The 12,291-nt window shown below is 37.8% G+C and overlaps 1 protein-coding gene across 1 annotated transcript; it reads right to left on the bottom strand.

Moving 5' to 3' along the window:
• Positions 1–1,759: 1,759 nt before the first annotated feature.
• On the bottom strand, positions 1,760–3,432 carry LOC149452285 (olfactory receptor 6N1-like). Its single transcript, XM_089689555.1, has 2 exons — positions 3,415–3,432; positions 1,760–2,725 (listed from the first exon to the last, which is right to left on the bottom strand). The coding sequence occupies exons 1-2, from the start codon at positions 3,430–3,432 to the stop codon at positions 1,760–1,762; spliced, it is 984 nt and encodes a 327-aa protein (XP_089545681.1).
• Between the last annotated feature and the right edge of the window lie 8,859 nt (positions 3,433–12,291).

Here is a 12,291-nt window from a genome sequence, read left to right as displayed (position 1 = left end):
ATACATCATTCCCAAACTGACCATCTAGATTTTGTGGCCACCTCATGCTGCCACTATCTTTTATAATGCCTTTTTAGCGTGTTTTTACACACAAAAAAAAATACAATTTGGGCTAAAAAAATGCTAAAAAATGCTGGTTTGCCACGTTACCACATTTGCCAGAGTTAGAACCTCTTGAAACCCACTAGTTCTGGGTTTTTTTCCCATCCAGAAAACTCCCCTGCCAAAAAATGATGATTAAAGCATATTTGTGCATGGACACATAGGATAACATGCTGGGGAGTTCCAACAAATCCCCGGTTCCAACAAATCCCACATTAAAAAAAAAATCCTGTTTTGTGGACTACCAAGGACTGAAAATATTATTTTGTCCCTACATGCCATCCAAATAAACAACAACAAATATGAACCTCAAAAGCTTTCCTCTTTTAGGGCTGGTTCACAATATGCCCAGAGCTGACTTGTACAGGAACAAGCTGTGAGTTCCTGTGCAATTCATCTTCAGTTCTGTGCTTTGCAATTTAAAGCCCATTCATTTGAATGGGCTGAAATAGCACCACACCAAAAGTAGTGCATGCAAATGCACGGCAACTGCATCGCATGGTACTATAGGAATGTGGTTGGAATGCCACACAGGACCGCAGCTTTCCCCACCCGCATTCTAGTGTGAACAGGCCCTTAGAAGTCTTGTTTATTGATAGAAAAAATAAAACCAATTGGTTTGAATCTTTTGTATTTTATATCAATAAACAAGTTTATGTATGTTGTATATTTGGATGGTATTTGGGGACAAAATTGTTTTTAAAAATAAAAATATACAGGACTGAAAATACTAACTACTAAAGTAAGGCCTCCAGACATGATAAAAGATCATTTTGGTATGAACAGTGGGTTAAAAAATTAATGTAGAGCAAATTGGTGTTACAATTTGATCTGGTAATAAACGTTTTGATGACCCTGGATAACAAAAACCTCATTAATATGAAAAATCTATTGGAATTCCATAAACAAACATTTAGCCAGAAGAAGATAGATACTATAGATAGATAGATAGATAGATAGATAGATAGATAGATAGATACTATTCAATCAAACTTAAATCAGTAAATTTAATTTTCTAATTTAAATGAATTTAAACTTAATTCAACAAACTTAAATTAAAAATATGAATTCTTATTTAAGAAATATACAGGGATTGGGCAAGAATATGAAAACACTACATGATTTGCAGGTGTGAAAGCGACAACATGTTTTGCATTAAAAGCGGAGGTGATGTAACATTCTTTTGCTTCCGCTGTGTGATGAGACACCTAGCTAACAGGTGGTAAATCTCACTTTCATCATTCACTGAGTGTGATGCTAGTAAATCAGAGTTTACAGAGCTTCAAACAGGGCAAATTGTTTGTAAGGTATCAAAGGTTTTGATGGCATATATGGTTTCTGGGAAAACGCTGTCTGATAAGCATACGAGCAGTCGATATGGGCAACTGCCGAAAGAGACAAAAGGACATTGCACAAGATTGTGACCCGGGTTTTTGCATGAAGAGTCATATCAGATTCTATTAACCACCATCCACGACTTATAATTGTCAATTCCCAGGAGAATTCAGGCCATCTTGGTTGCCAAAGACAGTCCAACACCATATTAGGTCATAATATCCTTTTACCATACTTGTTTCCATAATTTGGTGCATTGTCCATTTGTCCATATTGCTGTATGCTATTTTCTAAAAATCAAGGTAAATAAAGTTCTTTTTTATTAACATAAAGCAGAAACAGTCAGTAAATTACTTAATAAAGATTTAGATTTTTTTATTGCTGACTTCACATCCTTATTCCTCAAGGAGTAAATAAATGGATTTAACATTGGAGTGAGAACAGTGTATACAAGAGCTAGGAATTTGTCCATTTGGTTGCCAATTGGTATGATGTATACAATCATGGCTGTGCCATAATACAGACTGGCCACAGTAAGATGAGAGGAACAGGTGGAGAAAGCTTTTTTCTTTCCAGCAGAAGTTTTAATTTTTAAGATGGTATTGATAATGTGAATGTAGAAACATATAATGACTATAAATGGGATGACTATGGCTAAGACAGCCGCTACTAGAATAGCCAGTTTGCTGATAAAAGGATCAGAGCAAGACAAATCTTGAAGTGGCGCTGCATCACATACAAAATTGTTGATCTGATTTGGACCACAGTAATTTAGACGAGCGGTGCAAAATGTAGTTACAAAGGAAACCGTAAGCCCAATAAGCCATGGTGTCCCGGCTAATTTAAAACAAAGCTTCTTACACATAATAGACAAATAATGCAAGGGATTGTTAATAGCTAAATCCCGATCAAAGGCCATTACTGCCAAGAGGTAGCATTCAGTTATCCCTAATCCGTTAAAGAAATATAACTGTGTGAAGCATCCTAGAAAAGAAATATTCTTTTTTTCTGAAATTAAGTTATCCAAAAGCTTAGGTACAGTTACTGTTGCAAACATAATTTCCAGGAAGGCAAAGGTGCCTATAAATGTATACATTGGATTGTGAAGTAAAGGATCAATTATAATCAAAATAATAATAGAAATATTTCCAGTGACACAGATCATGTATGACAGCAAAATGATGAAAGACATTAATATCTGCAAGTGTGCCAAGTCAGAAAATGCCATTAGGATGAATTCTTTCACCATAGTCTTGTTGTGGTCATCAGCTATGTAGGATGATAATGTCTAAAATGGAAATACAGTTAGCTGCCATTAACAAGCAAGGAAAGTAGAAAGTATACATATCCATTCAACTCGTGATTAGGAAAGTAGAAAGGATACATATCCATTCAACTCGTGATTAGGAAAGTAGAAAGGATACATATCCATTCAACTCGTGATTAGGAAAGTAGAAAGGATACATATCCATACAACTCGTGATTAGGAAAGTAGAAAGGATACATATCCATACAACTCGTGATTAGGAAAGTAGAAAGGATACATATCCATACAACTCGTGATTAGGAAAGTAGAAAGGATACATATCCATTCAACTCGTGATTAGGAAAGTAGAAAGGATACATATCCATACAACTTGTGATTAGGAACGTAGAAAGGATACATATCCACACAACTCATGGTTAAAGATAACTGCATTACCCAAAGTATGTCATGCAATGGCCACTGCAGTTATGCTTTGGTATATATTACTTTAATATATTATACTGTATAGTCTGGAGGGTACAATCAGATAAAAAAATCACGCAAAGTATTTTTTGTCTTTTTAACTACTGTACTGTAAGTTGCAACTATGGCACAAAAAATAATCCCTTAAAATTAAAATAAACAATTGATTAAATGCATCCTAATAAATTTGAATGTCAGGGTAAATATCACATTTAGTTAAGTCAATCATTGTTTTACTTCACACTTACTAGAGAATTATCACCCATGGTCCAAAGAGAGGTTATTATTTTTCTCTCTGATGCAGCATGTAGAGCATATAAAGATCTAAACAATTTTGATGTGTATCAATTTATAAAATAAAACATCGGCTTGAGAGGAGGAACCTAGATAATTGCAATTCTCATTTGATAGTCAGTTACATATTTTAATAAAACATCGGAGAATACATTTAAAAAATACCCATAGGAGTTTGTTATAGTACTTTTAATTTATACTTGTTCTGCCATTGATTCCATTTTTTTTTAGATAAAATAGAGAATTTAAATCTTTGATGGCAGATATTTAAAAAAACTTTTACATTTCTGTAGGAATTTCCATTTGTCTAACTATCTTCATACAGTATATGTAATTTGAAATGACAGTAAAGTTAGTATACTAATTTTTTTTACAGGCATTTAAATATCTTTTCCTAACTTACATACAAACAAAGCTATCCTACAAAAGTGACTGGGGCTGGGACAACCCATAACAATATAGCAACTTTTTTTTAAGAAAGATTTTAACCATAATAATTGTGCCTACCAAAAGCCCTCTGGCAGAGTTATGGTTTAACCACTTGCCGACTGTGCTGTAGTCAAATGATAGCTACAGTGTGGTTGTCCAATTCTGGGAGGGCGTCTATTTTACCTCCACCTAGAACCATGCTCATTGTGGTGTGCACATGGAGTTCTCTGTGATCGCTGTGTACTTCAGACACTGAGACAGCTGATCACAAATTACGGTAAAGGGGCAATCACTGCGGCCCTTTACTATGTGATCAGCTGTGTCCAATCACAGATGCTCATGATGTGAACACACTTGCTGGTTATCGGCAGTACTTTCCTCATGCTGTCACAGTGTGAGGAAAGTACTGCTGATAACTGACAAGTGTGAAAGGGTACATCTACATTGATAATCAGAGCACTGATTACTTCTGCCCCAACAGTTCCCATCAGTGCTGCCTATAAATGCCAGTTAGTGCCCATCAGTGCTCCTAATCAGTGCCCTTCATTGTTTCCTATTAGTGCCTATCAGTACCACCTATCAGTGCCCATTATTGCCACCTATCAGTGCAGCCTCATCAGTGCCCATCAGTGCTGCCTGTCAGTGCCACCTCATCATTGACCATCAGTGCAGCCTCATCAGCGCACATCAGTGAAGGAGAAAAATAACCTGTTTGAAAAATTTTATACTACCATAAAAAAAGCAAAGCTCAAATAAATATGTATGAATATATGATGTCCCAATTGGTGCAAAAAGTAGCTGTGCTGTAATATGAATATAGTGCTCCACTTGACAGTGCCTTTGTGTCCCACATGGACTTGCACTCACTCTCTGTTGGGTGACCAACTATCACTAGCATTGGCAACTGTGCTTGTGGGGCAAACCCCTATATGATCAACTCCAGTCAGTTATTCAGAACCAAGCTGTGTTTCTCAAAACAAAAAAAAAGATGGAAGAGAGGGTCCCATAGTGTAAAACCATATGGTGTCTTTATTGACTATGTTTAAAAATTTACACTCACATAAATAGGTGCCCTATGGACCGGCACCCAGTATAGTCATCTTAGTGTCTACAAACACTAAGATGGCCGCTATTCACTTCTGACACTGGAAACTCAGATACATTCCACCGCAAATGTTTAAACGTATTCAATAAAGACACATCATATACTGTATGTAAGAGCTGAAGTATATCTATGATATGTGTAGTTAGAATTTTTTTTTTTGTATATGCACTGTAGTTGTGTTACACAAAGTAAAAACTGCAGCAGTGGTATTTTTGTTGCAGTAATTCACAATTTTAGGTTTGTATTTGTTGCTTTGTCAGTTTAGGCATGGAGTTACTTTTACATATTAAAATTTTATAATAGAAACAAAGAAAAACACTTTTTTCCAACATTTTTGTTTTTTTTTCATTTTTTTTAGCAAAAAGTAGTGATTAAATACCACCAAAAGAAAGCTCTATTTGTGTGAAAAAATCATTAAAAAATGTCATATGGGAACAGTGTTGCATGATCGTGCAATTGTCATTCAAAGTGCAACAGGGCTGAAAACTGAAACTTTTATTAAGGATGAAGCAAATGTACCTGGGTTCAGATTGAGGAGGGTTTGCAAAAAATGACTAATGTCTTGGTGCCAAATCCAAATCCCACTGAAGTCAATAAGAGCTGAATTTAAAAAAAAAAACAGTAATGTCCATTGACCCCAGTAACCACATGATCCCTGGATGTGGGGTCTGTGATAAGGGGGGCTTATAGGAATCTGAAAGTCCCCCTTTAAAAATAGGGGGGCACCCATATATAACCCCACCAGGTAAATAAGGAAGTGGTACATAGTCCTCCTGCTCTTTCACACAAGAAAAAGTAAACTTTAAAATTAAAAAACAAAAAATGTCAACAAGGTACGTCTATTGTTTATCACCATGTCGGTCACATTGAACAATGTCTGAGAGTCACCAAAAATGATAAATACCTTCAACTGATGAGCAAGCCCCATTCCATCACTGATTCACACCAAATGACATCTTTCATCCCTGCCAATAAAAATAAACAAAGGAGCTATGTCTCCCATGTGAAGTCAAAGTTATTGTCCAAATATGACCTCATGTCATAACGGTATTCTTTTTTACATGGTCGGGGATTCCTGGCTAGTAAATGATTGGGGCCTAGTGATGTCACTGTTTGCTAAAGACATGGAGAGTGCCAGCTGCTATAAATGACCATCGGTTCCTTCCAAATTGGCTAACAGTCCAGCATTCTGATGGCTGATTGCAAACAGCAAAGGTTCAGTCCAAACCTTGAGCTCATCCCCACTTTTTTAGAGTTTTCTGCAATTAAAGTAGAAGTTAAGGTATACAAAAATCATACAGTGCATACTTCTGTGTCAGTCACTTCTGTCTGCTCTGTTCCTCCAGCACTCACTGCAGCACAAGGCTAGAGAAGGGGGTGCTCTGGTTCCTAGCCATGCACTAAAAGATAGAACCAGGTCTTAATAAGGCAGCCAGGTGGAGTGGATCCTGACAATATTGTCAGGATCCTCCCTGAGGCTGGCATGACTCTACCTCATCAATTGACTGTGTCAAAAGTAAATGTACTCCTTTGACCCTAAATAGAAGTACAGACACATACGTTTGGCCATACTTCCCTTTTAAGACATTTCTGCAGCTTTTAGCAGTGACTTTTCCTATGTTCTGCAACGCAGAACAGTGGCTAAGTGGTTAGCACTTCAGCCTACCAGCCCTAGAGTTGTTGGTTGAAATCCCCACCACAGCACTACCTGCCAGGAGTTGGCTTGTTCTCGCCATGCCTACATGTTTCCTCTGGTTCCCTCTCACATCCAAAGACATGCTGTCTCCTACTATCTAAATTGTCCCTAGTATATAAATGTGAGCCAAGGACCTTAGATTGTAAGCTCCTTTAGGGCAGGGACTTATGTGAATGTATAATAAATCTGTGTATTGATGGGGCTATATAAGTAACCTGTAATAAAATAAGTGAGAACTGAGTTCAGTTTTCCTGTGGGTCTCATATGCCTTAAGTATGGTGTATTTTAGAAGACACTAGAAGCATTAGTTAAGGATATGAGGGGCATCTGAATTAGACTGGCACTTTCAAAGAGGGTAAGCAAAGGTGGGGTTGATTACAAAGGACGTGTAGTGTCTGATCTGTGTGCAACAATAGCGTTCTCTTTGCTCTTGCCACTATCGAATTAGGGCAGGATACTCAATACTGGGGTAGATAGGAAGCATCAAGGAATTTTGAAAAAATTAGGCATCCTGAGCGTTTGACAGCACCTCAAAGTACACAGAGAATCAGCAATCATACAATTTAGGGGTTTTGAAAAACTGGGCTAATACTCTAGGAACTCCATTTTTTCATTAAAGGAGTTACAATAACTGGTGGATAGTCTATACGTAGTACTAAGGTGTTCGGAGTTACCCCTTAGGCGCACAACTCCCTGCTTTTATTATCTAATTTTCTTGGTCCTGAGGGCAGTTCCCCTCCATGAGTGCCTGTTAGATTAGCCCCTATGTCCACCTGGGAAACTAGTATGCCACTGCGACACCACCTAGAGATTGTACTATACAACAATTGTTCTGAACAAGCAGTGGTACCGCAAAACATATCGACAGATGTACAGCAAGGACAACCCATCAAGCCCTTTAAAAGACAACTAGAATATTGTATACAATGTTGACTATTGATACGTTTGCAGGGCCCTTGCTGGAATTTTTGAACTGTGTTGTATAATTGTTTTCATATGGTTTTACCATATGGTATAAATGTTTCTGAACCTGTGGGGGTTTTAATGCAAGTTCTTAAAGATTTGTTAATAAAAAGTATATGATTCTATGAAAATATTGACTGACCTCATGGTGTACAGTCAAAATCCAATTTTGCAAGGCAACAACATTTCTCTATTAGAGTTGGTTCAGATAGTAAGGATGTGGCAGGGGCGGACTGACAACTCATGGGGCCCCCGGGCAATAGGGGATCATAGGGCCCCTGTGTCCTTGCCCGAACTCAAAAAAGCCTATGAAAAAGGTACCAGGGGCATCTCATGGGGCCCCCTACTGACCCCGGGCCCTCGGGCAGTGCCCGAGTTTCCAATTGGTCAGTCCGTCCCTGGGATGTGGTAAATTGGATGTCCTTTTTTAGGTTAAGTGATGTTGTTTCAGTTTAGAAACATTTTATTAAAATGTTCAGGATTCTACCCAAAACTAGCTAGTTTAATAGCAATTCCTTATAAATACTTAATCTTTGTGTCTGTCCTTCTTCTGTTAGTGATAAAGAAAGCAGTTTTGTTTACCAATGAGATCATCTCTTATACCTTTTTTGGATTATAGCTTTGATGATAATTGTAGTTTTAATATTAATAATTATTAATACAATAATTAAATATATACAGTACATGAAGGTAATCCTATTTGCTAGAAAAATTGAACCAAATATAACTGTGAAAGAATTTCATGTGTAGGCTGATTAGTAAGGGGTTAAGAAAAAAATGTGTATTTACTTCAGCTGTCCAATTATGTGAAAAACTAATTTCCATAGCTTATTTATTCTGCATATGATTGGGAATTCAACTTGACAGGTATTTGCTTTTCATATGTTTGGATAACTGAAATTAATATTTGTAAAGTTTATTATGTGGATATTCTCAACTCCTTTAGCAAATAAGTTCAACATTCACACAGTGGCTAAATGGTTAGCACTTCCACCTGGCAGTACTAGGATCATTGGTTTAAATCCCAACCATGGCACCTGCCTGGAGATTGCATGTTCTCCCTGTGCCTGCGTGGATTTCCTTCAGGTACTCTGGTTTCGTTCCACACTCCAAAAGACATGCTGGTAGGTCAGTTGGATCCTGTCTAAATAGGTCCTAGTATGTGTATGTATGAATGTAAGTTAATGACCTTTGATTGTGCACCCCTTGAGGGTTACGGACTGATGTGAATGTACAATATATATAAACCAGGAATGTGTAGTGCGCTAACTCCTCGTTAAATAATCCTCCAATTGTCCCATGAAAAATATACACACTTAATAAAGTCCAAATCAAAAATGTACAAATTGATGCATTTAACAATCCCTGTGACTTGCATCCATTAAAATGGACCCTCTTAAAGGGCCAGTAGCAAGGAAATCGCTACTAAGGGATAGTGGTGGACAAGTAAAAGATTAACCAATGTCCACAGTGTTTATAACCTGTAAGGTATATTGGTCAAGGAAAAAGGTGAGTGCATGGCACACTCATTGGCGATGGGAGCACTTTTTGCATTTGTTGGATAAAGTAAACACCTATAACAGTGTTGTGGCGCACGGTGTGTTTTTCTCTAATGTGAGCGTATATATTTTGGTGCACTCAGTGCTTAAGCTTATCTTAAACAGTGTTGCACTACAATATATATATATATATTTTATACATGTTTTTTTGAGCATTGATTGAGTGAAGACATTTGGATTCATTGCCACATGTAAGGATTCACTCCTTTATAAACACATTTGACCGATTATAATTTGTAGGTTGAACATAAAAGTGAGCAGGGAGAGTATCTTGAGCACAAGCACATCCTTTGGAAATTTATTGTTAAACACATCAATTTGGAAATTTATGATTTGGGATTTTGACTTTATTTAGTGTGTATATTGTGCATGGCACAATTGGAGGAATATTTAACGAGGAGTTAGCGCACTACACATTCCTGGTTTGTATAAGTTTTAAGTGAGAGTACACTTAGTGAGTGGGTGCTGCAATCTCCCTGTTTTTGGTTTAGTTTTTCTTTATTTATATTTATGGTGTAGCAGCGCATGAGTGGGAGCCTCTTTTCACTTTTTAACCTTCTTACTATTTAATACTTGTGCAGCAGCAATACTGAGTTGGCCAACCTTTTGCAGCTATAACAGCTTCAACTCTTCTGGGAAGGCTGTCCACAAGGTTTAGGAGGGTGTCTATGGGAAGGTTTGACCATTCTTCTAGAAGCACATTTGTGAGGTCAGGCACTGATGTCGGACGAGAAGGCCTGGCTCGCAGTTTCTTCTCTAATTCATCCCAAAAGTGTTCTATCAGGTTGAGGTCAGGACTCTGTGCAGGCCAGTCAAGTTCCTCCACCCCAAACTCACTCATCCGTGTCTTTATGGACCTTGCTTTGTGCACTGGTGTGCAGGCATGTTGGAACAGGAAGGGGCCATCCCCAAACTGTTCCCACAAAGTTGGGAACATGAAATTGTCCAAAATGTCTTGATATGCATGTCTTAAACATTCCCTTTACTGGAAGTAAGGAGCCAAGCCCAACACCTGAAAAACAACCCACACTATAATCCCCCCTCCACCAAACTTTACACTTGACACAATGCAGTCAGGCAAGTACTGTTCTCCTGGAAACCGTCAAACCCAGACAGAGAGATGTTTGATTTGTCACTCCAGAGAACATGTCTTCACTACTCTAGAGTCCAGTGGCGGTGTGCTGTACACCATTGCATCCGACACTTTGCATTGCACTTGGTGATGTAAGGCTTGGATGCAGCTGCTCAGCCATGGAAACCCAGTCCACTGTTGTTGTGCTAATCTGAAGGCCACACGAAGTTTGAAGGTCTTTAGCTCTTGAATCTGCAGACAGTTGACGACTTCTGCTCACTGTGCACTTCAGCATGTGCTGACCCCGCGCTGTCATTTTATGTGGCCTACCACTTCATGGATGAGTTGCTGTCATTCCCAGTTGCTTCAAGTTTGTTGCAATATCATGAACAGTTGACTGTGGAATATTTAGTAGCAAGTAAATTTCACGGATGGACTTATTACAAGGTAGCAACCTATCAAGGTACCACACTTGAATTCACTGAATTCATTCTTTCACAAATGTTTGTAGAAGCAGTCTGCATGTCTAGGTCCTTAATTTTATACACCTGTGGCCATGGAGGTGATTCAAACTCTTGAATCCAATGATTGGGGAGGGTGTCCCAATACTTTTGGCAATATAATGTATATGAAAAAAAACCCTGAAAATTCTGAAAAAAATATTTTCTACATTCTGAGATAAAACATATCCACTAAAAAAAACTAATTTCTTCATTTTTTTTTTTATACTAGTAATGGCAGTGATCAGCGACTTATAGCAGGACTGTGATAGTACAGTAGGCAATATGACACTGACACTTAGTGGAAGCTGACTAACTGCCGCTGACATCTCCAGTGACACTAATACAGTGATCAGTAATATTAATATACACTGACACTGTACTAATGACATTGAATGGGAAGGTATTAACTAGGGGCAAACAAAGGGTTAAAGGGTGCCTAGCAATGCTTGGTGTATTTACTGTGTGGTGCTTTTACGAAGCGACGTGCCAGTTTATATTTCCTGCTTTGCAGGGAACAAAAACTGGTGCATCCCCACTGACGGGACAGAGCTCTGTGTTGTTTACATCCACAGAGCTCTGTCCTGTGTTCTCCTTCGCCGATTGATAGGTCCTGGCCATCAATCATTGTCTGGGACCCACTGATTAGCTTGTGCTGTAACTAATCACAGCACCCCCTACCTGTAAGAACTGGATCAAATAATAGATACGTGATCCAAATCAGGGATGCAGCTTTGCTGCTGTACATTTAAGTGGTGTGTCCGGTGAGCGGATAATCTACCTCCTCTGTCTCCAGGCATTGTGTGCTTTGCTTTGGTTTGTGTCTCCAGTTTAGGATTAGACTTAGAGTTTTTCAATTGCTGTCCCCTGGACTGCAGCAAGCAGCTCTTCTCACATGTACAGTATATGTGATTGTGGATTCATGTCAGATAAGAAGCTAAAAACAGACAGTGAGTTCAGATACATACTTCAGGTGTTATTAAACTAAACAAAAACACTTTATTCAATGCATTTCTGAGCAGTTAATCTGCTCCCTCATCAGAAAATGTGTTACAAGTGAGAAAGGGCATCAAGCAAGACAATGCAGCCACAGAGAATAAATATACACATGGCACCACAGGAATTAGTGTTAAGTCTTACTGTGCTCAACAGTATTACTGCTAAGTTATATTGAACTGGTTAACGATTCACGCAACAATTCACAAATAATCAATTGTCTTAGAGCTTCTAACTACTGAGTAAAAAGATACATGTTTTTAAGATCATACCTTTAAAAAAAAAAAATAAATATATATATATATATTGCAATATATATATATTTTTACACATACATTTTTAAAACAGTTAAAGTGTTAAATGATTATTGTGTCTACAGGTGCATCTCAATAAATTAGAATATCATCAAAAAGTTAATTTATTTCAGTAATTAAATTCAAAAAGTGTAACTCATATATTATATACAGTACATTCATTACACACAGAGTGATATATTTCAAGAATTTCTTTT

Source organism: Staurois parvus, unplaced genomic scaffold (genome assembly GCF_062004578.1).
Source record: "Staurois parvus isolate SC_StPar_1 unplaced genomic scaffold, SC_StPar_1.0 ptg000486l, whole genome shotgun sequence".
Taxonomy (NCBI): Eukaryota; Metazoa; Chordata; class Amphibia; order Anura; family Ranidae; genus Staurois; species Staurois parvus.
Note: the sequence above shows the minus strand (reverse complement) of the source record. Positions and strands in the feature narration are given on the sequence as shown.